This window comes from Chelonoidis abingdonii, chromosome 2 (genome assembly GCF_003597395.2).
Source record: "Chelonoidis abingdonii isolate Lonesome George chromosome 2, CheloAbing_2.0, whole genome shotgun sequence".
Taxonomy (NCBI): Eukaryota; Metazoa; Chordata; order Testudines; family Testudinidae; genus Chelonoidis; species Chelonoidis abingdonii.
Genome location: NC_133770.1, coordinates 37,267,658 through 37,285,740, shown reverse-complemented (window position 1 = coordinate 37,285,740; position 18,083 = coordinate 37,267,658). Strand labels below are relative to the sequence as shown.

The window sequence follows — 18,083 nt, the reverse complement described above, 5'->3', positions numbered from 1 at the left end:
CGGAAATCTCCTGCGGGGAGTGCATCAGCTACTTTGTTAGAAGCTCCTGAAATGTGTCGAATTTCAAAATCAAAATCTTGGAGAGCTAGACTCCAACGAAGAAGTTTCTGTTGTTGCCTTTGGGCTGTATGAAGCCACTTTAGGCAGCATGGTCAGTTTGTAGCTGGAACCGCCGTCCCAACACGTATGGGCTGTTTTCCAGGTGGGTACACAATGGCTACGCATTCCTTTTCACTGACTGACCAGTATCAGAGGGCCACCGACCCTGGCGAAAATGTCTGTTAGGGCTGCGTACACTGCTTTAGCTGTGGTGTTACCTGAGCATTGTTTCGGCCTTCAGGTAGCCAAGTCACAAAAATCAGTCCTACTGCTCCCCTGGTGTCTTCTTTGGAAAGGCCCCAGTATCCACAGCTACTGGGCTGAAATGGGACCTCAAATTATCGGGATTAGGCTGGAGGAGGGGCTTTGGCACTGGAGAGGCTTTGGCACTGTTTGGCACACCTCACAAGACTGGACATACTGGGCAACGTTTTTTGCCCATCCCTCCCAGTAGAAGGATTTTCTTTAACCTTCTTTGGTTTTGTCTTACCCAGCATGGACGTACTGGAGTCATGGTCTAGCTTAGAGACTCCCCCTGTACTTAGTTGGAACCACCAACCGTCTTGCGCGGTTGCCATTATTCCTGGCGTCCACCAGAAGAGTTTCTTGTTTATTAAAAGTCCTTGGTCATAACAAACCAGGATCGGTAGAAGAGCTGAGAGGCGGTGGGTTGCTCGTGCCGCCACCCAAGCTTCCTGAAGGCTGACATCTGCTTCCTGCTCAGTCTGGAATGTTCCTTGAAGCTGGGGACACCAGTTCTTCCTCAGGCTGGGACTTGGGCCTGGCCCTCTGGAATGATGTAGATGATGGGGTGTTTTCTGCGTGGTGCCCGCTCTCTGTGGGGCACCTGATGGTATTTCAGGCTCTGCTGAGCCTCTTCGGTATGGTTGTCTGTTGCATCAGCAGTTCAGGCTCGTTGGTCCCTTGGCATTGGGGTTGAAGATGTAGTTGCACTGGCTGGTGCTGGTGCGGGTTGCTGTTCAGTTCCGGGTGTGGGACTGGAGGTGCTGGGGCTGGTTCAGCCGTTGACATGGGATCCGGGTCCACTACCTCAGTCTGGTCTCTGGTAACACAGACAGGTTGTCTGTGGACGGCTCAGGAATAGGAATGGGTGCTGGAAGCTTGCCTGGTTGGCTGCGTGAACCATTCCCACTCTCTGGCCGCTTCACCTGGTTGGCCAAGGCTTCCCCCAGTAGCATGGGATGGAATAATTGTCATAGACTGCAAAAGTCCACATTCCTGAGCAGCCTTTGTACTGGACAGGCAGTTCAGCGTAGGCAAGTCCGCAGCTGTGACACGAAGGGGTAATGGTCACTTTGGCCCCTGGGTTGACGAGTTTGGGATCCCACGAAGGATTGGTGGATAGCCGACACTTGTGCTCCTGTGTCTCTCCACGGGTAACCCTTTTTCGCCCACTCTCAAATTTTCCCTTCGCTCCAAGGGGATTTGAGAGGTATCTGGGCTGGGGATCTTAGGTCTGCTGGGGTGCAATGACTTGCACCCGGGTGGGTTATTCGGACAGTTGGCCTTTGGGCAGTCATTTACCCCAGACCAACTGATACTGTCATAAACAGATAGCTAAGGGTTAATGATTTCTTTTACTGTTAAAGGGTTAAACAAAGGGAACCAAACACCTGACCAGAGGACCAATCAGGAAACCGGATTTTTCAAAGTGAGGGAGGGAATTCTGGGTGTGTTTGTCTTTGTTCTGCCTGTTGTTTATCTCTCGGCTATGAGGGAAGAGCTTTTTTTCCTATCTCCAAGCTTCTTCTACCTTTCTGTCCAAGTTGTGAGTACAAAGAAAAGCAATAGATTTATATTGTATTTTGTATTTACATGTGTGGAGTTGCTGGAATGTTGAAATTGGATATCTTTTTGAATAAGGCCTGATTATTCATATTTCTTTTAGCAATGCCCTGTGTTATGTCATCTGATGCAGTGATCATGTCATGTGTTTTTTCTTTCTTTTTTATATAAAGCTTTCTTTTTAAAACTTGTTTGGATTTTCTTTTCTATTAAGGCAAGGAGATAGGTAATCTCTGTGGCCGCAGTCTGCTCTCTCAGGGAAAGACGGGAGGGGGGAGAAGAGGGAGGGGAAGGTAAATCATCCTCTCTGTTTGTGTTTCAGGATGAAGCAGGGAAATCTCCTAGTATCCCAGGGCGGAAAATCTGGGAGGAAGTAAAGAGCAGAGGGAAGTGGTTATTTCCTTTATTGGAGGCTCAGGGCATCTGAGTCTTGGGGGTCCCCCAGGGAAAGGTTTGGGGAGACACGAGAGTTTATCAGGTACTCAGATCCTGATTGGTGCAGCAAGATAAGATCCAAGTGGTAATTAAGCTTGGGGTTCATGCTAAGCACCCAGATTTTGGACGCGAAGGTCCAGATTGGGACAGAGGGGTTTTACATGTGGCAGCGCTGTGGAAAAGATAGATCCAGAAGCAGTAGGAATATTTTTCTTTTTTCCCTGCTACGGGGTTTTAGCAGAGAGAAAGGGTTTGGTTTTAAAAGGAGACAGGAGAAATTTTTTTTTTCTTTTCTCTTCTGGCTCAGCTTGGTGCATTTTAGCAAGGAGCTATTAAGGGCATTAAGGGTCTCTTGTTAAGCAATAGAATTCCAGTTGGGAATCAAGTATCCCAGCAAACACACACAGGTAAATAAAGTGCTTTTGTTTGGTTATTTACATATCAAAGAGTGAAGAAGAAGAAAAAAGTTGCTAGCAGAACCCAGGAAAAGAGAGCCAGCAGTTCAGAAAAAAACACCAGAGGGCACCCCAACACAAGAACGAGCAGAACCATGACTACCAAAGATGCCCTAAAGCAGGACGAGTGAGACTAGAGGCAAAGGACAAATCAAGACGCAGATCACAGGCGCGACCTGGGAAAAAAAACACAGAGATGGAGCTGAGAAAAAGAAAAAGACGCTGCCACAAAAGAGAACAAGCAGCCCAAAGAGAGACTTACAAAAGAGAACAAGGCAGCCAAGAGGCAGCCCACAAAAGAGACAAGCAGACAAGACTACAGCCTCCAAGACAGATGGAAAAACACCAACGAGAGATGGAAAACAAGGAGGCCCACAGGCAGGCCCTGGAATTAGAACAGGCTAAGCATCAAGAATCGCCATATCCTACACCCGTCGCCATACTTCTTCCACAGCACAGGAAATTTCCCAACAACAAGGCAGTGTGATGACAACTGAGCCGTTCTTAGAAAATTTGAAAGACCGGCATCAGGTCAGCACCTCTGAAGACCAATATGAGTATTTAATTAATCATGGAGAGTGATCACACCTCACGTGGACCCTTAGCAAGGGAGCGGACTGAAATGCCAAAAGGACCAAATGAACGATTATAAACTGTGTCAACCAGGCCAGTTTTTTATGTACAGAATAGATAAACCCGGATGCATACCCTCGCGCAGTTCAGACCCAAATGGAAACCAGAGAGGTCATTTCCCAACACGCCTACTACGTTGGGAGCATTATGATGCCTGATATTCAGGAACCAAGGTCAATCCATTGAGAACTGCACCTCCTCCATGAAAATGGAGCAGTTTCTTGGATGGCTGCTTCCTGGGACAAGTAACAACTGGTACATCCTAGTTGGAAAACCCAAAAATCTCACCGACGGCGGGGCGATAGGAGCCAAATGGATGGAAGTGGCAGAAAAGCAAGAAAGCCACCTGTTAAAGGGGAATGAAAACCCCAGGGGGTAGCACCGACAATAACCCTACAATACGAGAGGCAACACCAAAACCCCACCTACAACCCAAGGGAGCGCACGTTCACCCTATCTCTCCACCTCACCAGTCCCAGTAACTACCATCAACCTAGTGACCCATTAGCGGAAAGATGCATATAGTGTAATGAACTGGGACATATAAGAAGCCAACTGCCAAGAACCCACCCGGGTGCAACTCATTCCACCATCACACCAAAGATCCCAGGCCCGGATACCTCTCAAATTCCCTTGGAGTGAGGGAAAATTTGAGAGTGGGCGGAAAGAAGGTTACGCGGGGAGAGACAATGGGGGCACAAGTTCACTATTCCCACCATCCTTCTGGCTTTTTGATCCAAAACTACATCACCCAAAGGCCCAAAGTGACCATTTACCCCTTATGTCACAGAGCTGTAGACTTACCTACAGCTGAACTGCCTGTCAGTACAAAGGTGGTCAAATGTGGACTTTGTGCAGTCTAGACAATGATTCCACCCATGCTAACTTGGGTGAAGCCAGGCCAGAGAGGGAATGTTACACGCAAACCAACAGGCCAAGCTTCAACCCATTCCTGTTCAGGAGCCGCCAAGGGACACCGTCTGTTTACAAGACCCAGCAGAGGTAGGTGGACCCGGATCCCATGCAACGGTGAACAGTCACAGCCCCTCCGTTCAGGACGGATGCGGAACTGATCAACGCACCAGCCACAGTTGCAACCACATCTCACCCCAACGCCAGAGGGGGCCAAGCGAGCACTGGAACTGGCAAGATAGAACAGGAAACCATACCGAACGAGGCTAGACAGGCGCTTGAATACCACCAGGTGCACAGCGGACAGCCGTTCACCGGCAAGGAACAACACCCATCACTACATCGCTTCGCGGACAAGCCAAGTCCACAGTCTGAGGGAACTGGTGTCCCCAGCCTCAAGGACAGCATTCCGCACTGAGCAGAACGATGCAGCACTTCAAGAAAGCTGGTGCGGCACAGAGCAACCCACCGCCTCAGCTCTTCACCGATCCCCGGTTTGTTTAGACAAGGGCTTTTATACAGGAAACTCTTTCTGCGTGGACGCCAGGAAGAAATGGAGCCGCGCAACGGTGGTGGTCCAACTAAGTAGTGGGAAGCTCCTTAAAGCATAGCCCCATGAATCATCCTCCCAGTGGGTCATGCTGGGGAGAACTTCCAAATGGGGGTGAACAAACTTGGTTCCAACCCCCTAAACCCCACAAACATGGCTGGTGGAGGTTATTGGAACTTTGGGGGCATGAGCCGTAATAAGTGGAATGTATCCAAATGACTGGGACTAGTGTGCTAGCAGTTGCTCTGCTTACGGGCTTGTCACATCCAGTGTAGGGTTTCACCTTTGAATCTTGTGTGTGCCCGAGTTAAGGGCGCTTACGTGGTGAAGCAAATGGAGGTTACACGACCACTCTCCCGAAACAACACACTTTGTAAGCAACCTACAAGCACTCCGACATTTTTTAGCCCTTGCTAGAGAAACCTAACAGGATACTCAGGAAGAGCAACAAGGCCTGGTATGATAAACATACAGAGACCGTTCCTTCAAGAGAGGAGACGCAGGTTATGGTCATTGAAGGGCACAACGGGCCCATAGATGGCAAGCATCATGGGAAGGGCCCATTCACGGTCCAAAGCGCCTGGGACTGTTAAACTACCTCATGCATTTTCCATTCTCATCAAAACCCAAAGTGTACCATGTTATTCTCTCAAGCACCTTTTATTCCAGAACTTACAGGTTTGTCAGTTTACCTGTCCAGGGTGAGATGACGCTGATGGCCATACGTGATCTACTACGACGGAAAATCAGACGGGGGCTGGGAAAGAGGTGAACCTCGCCACACCTGGAACGTCTGCCGGCACAATCAAGAGCACTGTGCACTAGCTTCACCCCTGTTCCAAGCCATCTGCCAGACGGAACCTGAACGGGCATACCATCCATTGAACAGGTAATGCTCACCCAGTTTAGAACACCACCCTACCGGGTGTCTCCTCACGCACAAGCTGCTATAGAACGGGAGATCCAGAACATGCTACAGATGGATATAATACGCTTATCTACCAGTGCATGGGCATCAGACAAACTGGGCTTTGTTATAAAAGGTCACTCAAACCTAAAATCGCACCACATCAGGTTGCTCCCAGTCCCAAGAGACCAGTCATTTACCCCAGACCAACTGATACTCCAGATTGCATATCAAAAACAATACTGGCAGCCAATTCTATAGTAAACTAAAGGGTTATTAGCTAGGAAAAAGAAATTAGAGTTATTGAGAGGTTAAAGCAGGTAAAATATATGTAAAGGTGAATCATAGTTTGTAATTCCAAATGGTGGCAGTGATGTAATAAACTGCTAAATTTCCCAAAAGTCTTTCCAGGGCACCCACATTGTCTCTGGGACTCTCCACTTTGTATCTCGTACACTTCCCTGCAAGATTCCAAACAGCTCAGAGATGAAGAATTTTTCCTAGAATCCATTCTTATATCTTCTTCTGACAGAAGACATGCTGAGAGTGTCTCTAATCATGTGGGCTTTTCCTTTTATGATGAGTGAGGAATGCACTTTGAGTATCTGACCTTCAGTCACAATGGCCATTTGCTTTGGAATTAGCACTTTTTCTGTTAAAGTCCTTCATTAGCATTCCCAATTCTGTGTTGATGTCTGATGAGTTATTAAGTTACAGGAGAAATTACAATATAAATGTTTGCTGCATCATAACAGGATACAGGTAAGAGAAAACAATACATATAACATCCCATTGATTTTATGAAGTTTAAACACTCAATACACTTGTACATTTAACAGTTGTTTTGATCTATGCTAATACACAAGTGAATTGGCCTGAATACACTGTGACATGACCTGATCTGCCAGCATCACAGAAGGCCCCACCCCTTACCAGGTGCAATACATGTTCCTAGTGGAGGAGCAGTTTAAAAGGACACTAGTAGCCCAGGAGAAATGAGAATGAATTATATGTGGCACCAGGAAGCAAAGCTGATGCTGAGAGCTGTGGCAGGAGTGTCAACAGCTTTGTGAAGGTTGCTTTAGAAATAGGGACCTGGACCTTCCCTAACCCTGCTTTCTTGCAGAGTTGAAAGTCCTAAAAGAGAGTAATTGACTGAAGATAACACTAAGAGACAGAGGAGAATCTGCTAAGCCAGTGATCATACCTCAAACTGAGTTGATTCCGAGTTGGTAGGAAGTGACCCAGGTGGAAACATAGTTTGGGGCAGTTCAGTAACTGGGATGGTGTGACTCATGACCAGAAAGGGTTAAACATCCTGCAGAATAAATGACTCAAGTTCAACCCTTAAAAACAGATGGGGAGATAATCTTTGTGTTTTTGTGTATTTACATATATATGGGTAGTGGCCAATGTACGAGGAGATTTTGGCAAACCAGTAAAGTGCCTGAAACCACTATGGCTTATTGCTAAAAACAGCCTAGTCATCAGTCTCAGCTTGACCAATGCAGGAGGGGAGGGAGTTTTGGGTGCCACGGAAAGGGTAGCTTGAGCCCGCGTCCTTCCTGATAACAATTTTGTTGAAGTTGCTGATACATGCATTTTAGAAGAGCAGGATGTGTCCTCAGGAATGTCTACTGGGGCCTCAAGGCTGCAAACTCTGGAAAAACCCACACATGGTTAATCAATAATCAGAAGGAACCTCTTGCTTGAGCATTGAAACTGCTTACTTAAGTTTTCTTTAAGGGACATGTCATTCTATTACTAATGTATAAATAAAGGGAAAAAGTTTGAGGTAGTTGGACTCTTTTGGGACTTGTTTGGACTCTCCCTCTGGATACATCTTGCGGTTCCCACTGGCAGATGGAAGATTTGGCCACTAGAAAGCTCCTGCTGTGTCACTTGAGAGCCACAATCAGCTTTGGTAATTATTAAGGGTCAGGGGTGTTTTACTAACCTGTTGCGGACGTGTGTAAGAGCTTGAGACTAAATAAAGTGTTGCTTTAAATGAGCACTCTTGTGTTGTCCTGTTTGTGCCAGCCATCTGTTGGTCGGACCGCCGTGTCTCCCCTGATTTATTTCCTGACACCACCTCGCACAGAGTAAAAGTACCAAAAGCTTTGGGTTGAAAGAAGCCCAGGTAACAGTCAACAATGTAATAAACAGTCCCTGTCTATGCTGTATTCTGATAATTCAGAGATCAAAAACATCCTAGCATTTAAATGAATTGTAAACATGGGATATCACTGTACTCATCTAATTATCTATTGTTCCCCCAGGGATTCCAACCTGTCAAAGAAGGCTTGAAATTGTATAAAATATCATTGGGTCCTGATCCTGTTATCTCAGATCTGCTTAAGCTTCATTCGGGGAAGTTTGAGTCGCAAGATTGAGGTCCCAGTTCAGCTGGAAACACTCTGAATATGATATTGCACATAGGTTATAGTCCAATGGACTAAATTCTAAAATAACTCTTTGCAACTACAAAGCTCACGATCTCTGCTATATATCTGCACCTCAGGAACTGAACTCATGTCTGTATTTATATTGCTCTTTCATTCATGACTCTCTTTTCTTTTTTTAATACATTTTAGTTTAGTTAATAAGAATTGGCTGTAAGTGGGTATTTGGGTAAAATCTGGAATATTCAGTAATCTGGGAGATAATGTATCCAATCCTTTGGGACTAGTAGAACCTTTTCTTTTACATGATGAAATCAGATTTTCAGAAATCTTCATCATATTTGACTTGGGTACCTGGATGGAGGCCTGAGGCTGGGTTAATTCCAGGGAATTGTGTTGTTGGCTTCTACGCAATCAATGAGGTAATAAAGAAGCTGTTTTATGCTGTTTTGGTAAATCTAAGTATTGAAAATATCCACTGGCATTGGGGATTATCTGCCCCTATTCTTTGCAGTTCACCCTAATTGAGTGACCTCAGCTGGCCCCCAGTGGGACCCCTGGTACAGACGGACACTCTAATAAACCCCTAGGGCCTGGATTTGGATCCAGTGGAAGGGGAGGGCCTGAGTCCCCCTACCTTAACCCCCCCTTGTTCTTCCGTATTGACAGCTCTGAGGAGAAATAGGAGCAAGTGGGGGTGGTTGAGGCTGCAGTGGGTGCCCTCTCTGGGATGACTAGGCTGACAGAAACTATAAGGCCATGAACTGACCTCTAAGCCATCTGGTCATAAGACCTTCCTGCCACAGTGTGTTCATGTATATAAAAACATAAAACATAATATGCACCCTCCTTAACTAGTCATTTTCAGCTACTCTTTTGTAATTCCAAAATAGATATTTAAATTAAACAAGAGTAGACTGCAATTTAATAGTGTGTGATGGGGTGTGCTAGGCCCAGAGGCCCCCTGCTGCAGGCCTGAGGGTCCTGCCTCACCCCAACCTAGAGGGGAGCAGAAGAGAAGTCCTGCAAGCAGCCTAGAATGGTTGCAGGGAAGCAGCCAATGAGACAAGCTGCAGGGAGAAGCCAATCAGAACCCAGCAGAGCCATATAAAAGGAGCTGCTGGCTGAGCACCTGTCCCTTGTTGCCTAGAGCTGGAGGAAAGTGAGTTGTGTTCTTGGCTGGCTGAAAGAGCAGCAAGACCATGGACAGCTCAGTGTGGACGGGGATGGGGGAGTTAAGAAGTAGCTCCTGGCTGACTGCTGGGACTGAGTAGTACTGAGCCCAGAGAGGGCCACAAGAAGACAGGGTTTCCAGGCAGGAAGCCCTGAGGGTATGGCCCTATACCAGGGCCATGACAAGTTAAAGACTGTATATCCCGGAAGGGGGTTGTTCTGTTTCACATACTGATAGTGTATGTGACTCAACTGGAGGGTCGAGTCACTGAAAAACTGCATAAGAAACCACTGATGGATAACCATAAACTGAAAGACTGCAGCTACACCTGACTAGAAGGGGATGCTTGTGACAGGTGGGTGCTATGCCCTATTACATGGTGTCATGGACCACCTCCCTTCCAATGCATAATTTTGCAGAGCTCTGATCTAATAATAAAACTTTAAGCATGTGCATAGTCCACTGAAGTCAATGTTTGAAGTTAAACATGTACTTAAATATTTTTGTTGGTTTAGGGCCTTGTTCCTGTTCACATAACATCCCTCTGGCAATTACAAAGGTTGCTTATGTGGAAAAGTAATAAAGTTTTAAATGCATGTTAGTTGTCTTTTAATGAGGAAAACCATGTGATCTGTCAGCCCTCCATGGACCCTAAGCAAGTGCTCTGCAAACCACTGGATTAAAGGACTTATTCTGGGAGAGTGAACACAGAGCTGACATTATGGAGTTAACAGAAAAGTGGAGAATAAAAGATTGAAAAGGCAAGGAAGGACACGGGTTACAGAAATATGACTGCAGGGTTAGTCAGTTTAGGCAAGGATACATCTAGGTGGCTCAGGTGTATGTGTGCTTTTTAAAATGTTTGATAATGCTGCAGAAGTGTGGTTATGGGAGCAATCTGAATGAGGTGAAACCTAGGCAAACAGATTTTGGAAGACAGGCCACTCTTAAGGGGCAACATAGAAATAGGTGTGGAGTCAGCAGCAGGGAAAAAAGAAATGAAAGGGGGTGCTGAGATTGGTTGCTGAAGCAGTAATTGCTGGAATCAGAAGCAGAATTTGTTTTATAACTAAAGTAAATGTCTCAATCCAATCTATCATGGACTAGAAGTAGTTCAGTACAAGCCTAGCAGGGACCCTGGATTCCAGTGCACAGGGAGAGCTGTATGAAAAGAATATACAGTGGCTTTGACATGTACCATCCACCTTTTCCTAGCCAGTGCGATGAACCTGCTTCTTTAATGAGGAATATCATTTGCTGGAAATTGACAAGAAGATGCTCTTCATAACAGCAGACAGCCCGGCCCCAAAGTGAGCATGAAGCGTTAATTGTAGCCCCCCAAGGCTGAGCGCGCTCCTCCCTGTGTTGAGCGAAGAGTATTTTAAGCGTCCTGATCCCCTGCTCAGCCACCCTCCTTTTCTTCTTCTTCCTTACCTATAACTGACCCGTTTCTCATCTATTCCCAGTGCAGTCAGTTTGGCCAAGGCAGCAGCGGAATGGTTTTAAGCCTATCCAGCAGATGTCTCTATTCGACTCATCTACGCCCATCCCCACCCAGTTAAACTACATCATCTTTTATTCAACCTCTCCTGGGGGCCGAGAGCCGCCCTCCTGTTCCCCTTCCGCACAGCCCGGGCCCCCTCCCCCAGGCAGGGGGAGAACAGGGGGCTCGAGACACCCTCGCCCCAACTTCCCGCCTTCCGCTGGGCCGGCCCCGCAGCTGCAGGCTGAGCCGCGGCTCCCCCGGCAGGGCGCTGTTCCCGCTCTCAGCTGGGCCGCCGGCAGGGGACCCTGGCTCCAGGTCTCGAGCCGCGCCGCCGCCGCCGCCGCCGCCGCCTCCGTTCCCAGCACCGGACAGCGCCTTCCTCCCGGCCCGCCAGCGGCTCTCGGGTGACTGACAGGCGGCCCGGCCATACGGGGAGCGGGACAGCGGGCGTGCACCTACGAGGGCTGGGTGGGAAGGGGCCAGCGGTAATGAGGGGTTGGCTCTGGCAGAGCAGCCTGGTGAACAGCCTCCCGCAGCCGGGAGAGGGCGGAGCGTGGGTCTCTGGGCTGGGAAACCCGAGCGCTCCGTGAGCCCGGCACCCGCTCCACAGGAACGAGCCGGTCGGACAGGACCCAGCCCCGCGCCTCCCCGGCACCATCCGCGCGCCCCTCGCCATGCCCGCAGGATGCGGAGCCCAGCCGCGTGTGTCCGGAGTGGGAGACGGGACCTGCCACCTGCTCGGCTGAGGGCGCGGCCGCCTCTGCGTGCGGCGCCTTAGAACACCTCGGTGGCAGCGGCGGGGGGCTGAGGACGTAGGCAGGCTAACTATAGCCTCTCCCCGGAGCCAGACGGGCTGCAAGCTGCTCGGAAGCCGGGCTGCGTAATCCCAGCGCTGCCCACAGTGCAGAGGGCGCGCTCGCTGGGCATCGCCACAGGTGACTTGAATTTTTCCGCTGCAGCTGCCTTGCCAAGACACGCCACTGCCACTGATCGTTGTTTTTACCTTGGCTGGAGGTGGGTGGGGACAGCCGTGATAATAATAGTAAAGGGACCTAGCCGTGCCTGCGAGATCCGAGGACATGGCTCGGCGCCTGCTTCTCTCTCTCCTGCTCTTTGCCCAACTGGGGGTCGGAGCTGGATCCAGCCAAGGGCGGACGGCGCACTACAAAGAGAAAGCAATCACAGGGACACAGCCTATTTACAACAACATTAAGAGTTCGGATCTTCCCCCGGCTCCCTGGAGCAGATCTACCGGGAGCACCATCTTGGCGCAGAGGCTGACCGAAGAGGTGCCCCAAAACGTGGCCTCCTTCCTCTACACTGGGGACTCTCAGGAACTGGGGCGCGCCAACTGCTCCCGGAGGTACGAACTGGCCAGCCTGGCTGGGAAGTCTCGCCTCCCCGCTCACCCTTCTTTGCACGGTGCTCTGGACACGCTTCTCCACGCTACCAACTTCTTGAGCATGATCCTCCAGAGCAATAAATCCCGGGAGCAGAACTTGCAGGAGGACATGGGGTGGTACCAAGCCTTGATCAGGAGTCTCCTGGAAGGAAACCCCAACATATCTAGAGCAGCTATTACTTTCAATGTAGAGCCCTTGTCCTCTGCTCCCCAGGTTTTCCTCCAGGCCAGCCGGCAGGAGACCCAGATCCTCCTGCAGGATTTGTCCTCCACAGCTCACCATTTAGCCAACGCCTCGATCGAAACCGAGTGGTTCCACAGCTTGAAGCGCAAGTGGAGGCCACATCTGCACAGGAAGGTTTTAACCTCCAGCCCTAAAACTTTGGAGAGCAGCTGGAAGAAGAAGTACAGCCACACAGCAGATAAGAACCACATCAAATGGTCCTCGCCCTACCTGGAGTGTGAGAATGGGAATTACAAACCTGGATGGCTAGTGACTCTGTCAGCAGCTTTTTATGGGCTGCAGCCAAACCTTCTCCCCGAATTCAGGTAGGAGGAGAACTCCTTTCTATGTAGTTACTAGTCCTCAGAGTTGTGTTGAGAAGGTGCCACACATTCCAGATGGGTTTGTTGTAGGGAAGGGGCACCCAGGAACTTGTCTCAATTAACTTGATCATCCAATTCTAGAACAACTCCCCCACCCCCAGTGAAACACACAGCAGAATCAAACTTCCTTTAGAGGCAGACCTTGGCTGAGCTCTTTATTGCCATGCTCCAGAGAGCTGTTGCCTGGTAAAAGCATCACTGCTTGTGACAATATATAAAATACTGTTTTCTCGAATCACCTGAGTCTGGGGGAGTAATTTTCGTGGTCAGAAAGCAGGGTGTGTGTCTGTGTGTAGAAGAAAGGAGGAGAAGTTGCCTGTTGTAGTTAGTTATTTCTGACTGCAGGAGGAATGCAGAGTTGGTAGTTAAATGTTTGCTGATGTGTCATTAGTTACTATGGTGTATAATTAAAACCAGCACAATCCCAGACATAATTTTAACTAGCCAGAAAACATCATTTTTATTCTGCAAACCGGGATGTGCTCAAAGGTGATAATAATGCACATGCAGATGAATAAACCCATGTCACCTCTGTTCACAACACAATGCATATAGTTAGATCCTTAGATGGCTACAGGTAAAACATTAATATTTTTTCTTAAATATAAAAGTATAATATAATGGTTCCTTATGCCTCTGCTATTTCACGTCATAAAAGCTGATACATGGGATGTTTAAAGAGCTGTATACAAATTATTCCCCGGTAGCCAATGAGCAGTAGAGAAAAATGTACAAAGGCCCAAGTCTGAAGTCTTTACACTTTGATATCAGCAGGAGATTTGCCTGAGTAAAGACTGCAGGCTGGAGCCCATGGATGGGACCATAGGAACTTTTGTTGTTAGGAAAAGCACCAGATAATGCATACTGGAGTTCCTTTGAGTTCCCCACTTTATTTGTATTTTTATTTTTTTTCTGAAGTGGGTGGTAGCCTTTTTGTGGGTAAAACAGAGGTGCAAAGCTTCTTTTGTGTATTTCGTGCCTCTTTACTTTGGGAATCAGCTGTTGAGCAAAGGTAGCCAAGAACAAAGAGGTACATTATATGCTTTACCGGCACTCAAGATAGGGAAGCAAGACAGCAATGACAACAAATGCAATTCAGCCAAACATTTTTGTGAATTACGGTTTTCTAGGCTTAGTATGAAATCCGCTGGAGTCAAACCAAGGATGAATATGGCCAAATGTCTCTGAAAACTCCAGCCCAATAGAGAGTGACTCTTCTCCAGTGGAATGATGCTCTTGTATCCTGAACTCTTCTCACACGTTGCATTGGTTGGATTAACAAGAGTTGAGCCCAGCTGGAAGCTCCTTGTTGCCGAATTTCTCAAAAGGGCAAAATCAACTTGGCTGCTCTTTTATAATTTCTTCAGAGCTTGGCCCAGCACAGCACAAGAGGAGTTCATGTGCCAGAAAAGTGCTGGTGTTTCACTGACATCCGTTGTTTTTACACTCAGTGAACTTGTAGGTACGGATAAATGGAAATGACTGTACATGCGGTGGTGCACAGCATGGAGCCTTCTCTTGTTGGGGTGGAGGGGGAACATATAATCCACAAAAGTTTATTCATCCCTAAACAAGTGCTGTCTGGCTGTTGGCTGACCCCTTCAGCTCCATCCATCTAAGAACGAAGATCTTACTTAGAGCTTAATCCTGCATCATGGAAGTCAATAGGAGGTTTGCCATTGACTTCAACAGGAGCAGAATCAGGCTCTGAGGCAGCAGAGAGTCTAGAGCTTTAAAGTGACTCTGTTTCATGCCAGGATTCTATCCATGTGATCTCTTAAAACTTCTCTTCATCCTACCAAAGAACACATCTGATGGACTGGGTACAGTCCCAGCCTTGCCATAGACACATCTCTGTGATGTAGGCCCACACTGTGATAGTCTTCTCCACTCCAGGCAATATACCAGGTCCATTCTGGAGCAATACTTGCCACACAAATTGACCAATAGGGGTCATTATGGCAGCAATACAAAGCATTTCCTTTACCTCTGCAGCCTTCCCACCCTACCTCCCCATAAATGTGCTTTTTCAGCATGTTGGCATAGCAGTGATTAACTAGATACAGAGCCCATTGCCACAATTTTATGCACCTCTGGGCAGCTGTTATACAACTATGTTTTTTGGAGTTCTATATTCATCATCTCATTTTTTTTTTCATTTGAACATACTAAAAGGGGCCATGTTGTTAGCATGTTTAAAACAGATTCTGTTGTGTTGAAAGGTTAATATTAAAGGTGATTAAACAATTATATATGTTCTGTTATTGTTGAAACACAATGGAAATACAGCTTGTTAAATGTTTCTGGTAAATACTGTATGTGATTGGGGTGGGGAGAAGCACATACATTTGATTTACACTGTCAGGGTCAAATGTTTTATTTCCTGTTTTCAATTTGTGGAGTAATGCATGAAAGATGAGCTTGTACTTTAAAATATACATACAAAGATATTCTACAAAATACTGGAAAAATACTAGGGCTGTCAATTAATTGCAGTTAACTCACGCTATTAGCTAAAAAAAAATTAATCGCTGTTTTCAATTGCACTGTTAAACAATAGAATATCAATTGAAATTTATTAAACATTTTTGGATGTTTTTCTACTTTTTCATATATATTGATTTCAATTACAGTACAGAATACAGTGTGTACAGTGCTCACTTTATATTGTTATTTTTATTACAAATATTTGCACTGTAAAAATGAATAACAAAAGAAATAGTATTTTTCAATTCACCTCATACTGTAGTGCAGTCTCTTTATTGTGAAATTGAAACTTACAAATGTAGATTTTTTTGTTACATAACTGCACTCAAAAAAAAAAAAAAAAGTAAAACTTTAAAACCTGGAAGTCCAGTCAGTCCTACTTCTCATTCAGGCAGTTGCTAAGACAGTTTATTTACATTTGCAGGAGATAATGCTGTCCGCATCTTGTTTACAATGTCACCTGAAAGTGAGAACAGGCGTTCACATGGTACTTTTGTAGCCAGCATTGCAAGGTATTTTCATGTCAGTTATGGTAAACATTTGTATGCCCCTTCATGCTTCGACCACCATTCCAGAGGACATGCTTCCATGGTGATGACGCTCATTAAAAAATAATGCATTAATTAAATTTGCGACTGAACTCTTTGGGGGAGAATTGTATGTCTCCTGTTGTTTGACCCACATTCTGTCATATATTTCATGTTATAGCTGACTCGGATGATGTCCCAGCTTTTAAGAACACTTTCCCTGCAGATTTGACAAAACACAAAGAAAGTACCAATGTGAGATTTCTAAAAATAGCTACAGGACTCAACCCAAGTTTAAGAATTTGAAGTGCCTTCCAAAATCTGAGAGGGATGAGGTATGGCGCATACCTTCTAAAGTTTTAAAAGAGCAACACTCCAATGCAGAAACTACAGAAACCAAACCACCAAAAAAGAAAATCAACCTTCTGCTGGTGGTGTCTGAGTTAGATGATGAAAAAGAACATGCGTTGGTCTGCACTGCTTTGGATCATTATAGAGCGGAACCCGTCATCAGCATGGATGCATGTCCTCTGGAATGGTGGTTGAAGCATGAAGGGATATATGAATCTTTAGCGCATCTGGCATGTAAATATCTTGCGATGCCAGCTACAACAATGCTATGTGAATGCCTGTTCTCACACCTATTCAGTGCTATGTGAACACTTATTCTTATTGTAAACAGGAAACAAGGTAGCATTATCTCCTGCAAATGTAAACTAATTTGTTTGTCTGAGCGATTGGCTGAACAAGAAGTAGGACTGAGTGGACTTGTTGGCTCTAAATTTTACAACGTTTTATTTTTGAATTCAGTTATTTTTTGTACATAATTCTACATTTGTAAGTTCAACTTTCATGATACAGAGATTGCACTACAGTACTTGTATTAGATGAACTGAAAAATACTATTTCTTTTGTTTTTAACAGTGCAAATATTTGTAATAAAAATAAACATAAAGTGAGCACTGTACACTTTGTGTTCTGTGTTGTAACTGAAATCAAAATATTTGAAAATGTAGAAAACATCCAAAAATATTTAAATAAATGGTATTCTATTATTGTTTAATAGCGCAATTAATCACCATTAATTTGTTTAATTGCTTGACAGGTCTAAAAATACATTATTATAGTTTATAGAAAACAAAAGATTAGCCTTGTAATTTTTTAAAAACATAAATTATTCTAATATTGTACAACATTTTCTATAATTCTTAGGTGCAAAGTTAGGCACTCCAAACCCTAATACTTTTTTAAAAGAAGAAATCAATTAAAAATATGAAATCAGAAACTGAGTGAAAAATTTGACATAGTCATTACAACATTTGTATTAATCACCATAAGTTGCCTCCCAAAATAGGTTTTTATTTCCCCTTTCCATCTGTTGTTAAGTGACACAACATGTTTTAAATTTCAAATTCCTATTTAAAGCCCATATGCTAACAAAACGCGTATATGCTGGTCTCTTTCTTTTGAAGAAGTTACACTGATTCTCTCCAACAAAATGTGTCTGTAAACCATCTGTTAGGGATGCGTTAATGCTGCTTCCATTCGTTGTCTGGCATGAGAGCAATAACAATAATTTAGTGCATGCCCACTCTAAACATCTTCTAACTTTCTATCTACTTGCTTGCTTATCTCTGGGGTATGATATTGTATGCATGATGTGACACAGTAAGACATTAATTTTCTTCATGGAAGAGTATTCTTTAGGCTTACGGAATAGGAGTTTGTCTTTGCTTGTATTGATATGAATGCACTGCAGGGCAGCAGTTCTCAAACTGTGGTATGGGACCCCAAGGTGGTTTGGGACCCCCTTTAATGAGGTCAACAGGCCTGGTGTTAGATTTGCTGGGGCCCAGGGATGAAGCCAAAGTCCGAGCCCCACTGCCCAGGACTGAAGCCCTGGGCACTGGGGCTCAGGTTACAGCCCCCTCACCCAGGGATAAAGCTCTTGAGCTTTGCTCACCCTCCCCAGGCGACAGGGCTTGGGCTTTGGTCCCCCTTTCTTAGGCCATGTAGTAATTTTTGTTGTCAGAAGGGGGTCACAGTGCAATGAAATTTGAGAAATGCTGCGACTAGTATATGGACACCTCATATTATTAAAAACACAGGGCTAAACTCTGCCCTTAGTTACACCCAGGTAGATCTGGAGTAATCTCATTAAAATCAGCAGAAATGTTTCAGACCTACACTGGTGCAAAAGAG

The 18,083-nt window shown here is 45.8% G+C and overlaps 1 protein-coding gene across 1 annotated transcript in view; it reads left to right on the top strand.

Moving 5' to 3' along the window:
- Positions 1-11,416: 11,416 nt before the first annotated feature.
- GPR158 (G protein-coupled receptor 158) overlaps positions 11,417-18,083 on the top strand; it is a 321,268-nt gene continuing 314,601 nt past the window's right edge. The window contains exon 1 of the mRNA XM_032775690.2: positions 11,417-12,810. Coding sequence (XP_032631581.1) covers positions 11,939-12,810 — 872 coding nt within the window. The 5' untranslated portion in view covers positions 11,417-11,938. The remainder of the gene's footprint in view (positions 12,811-18,083) is intronic.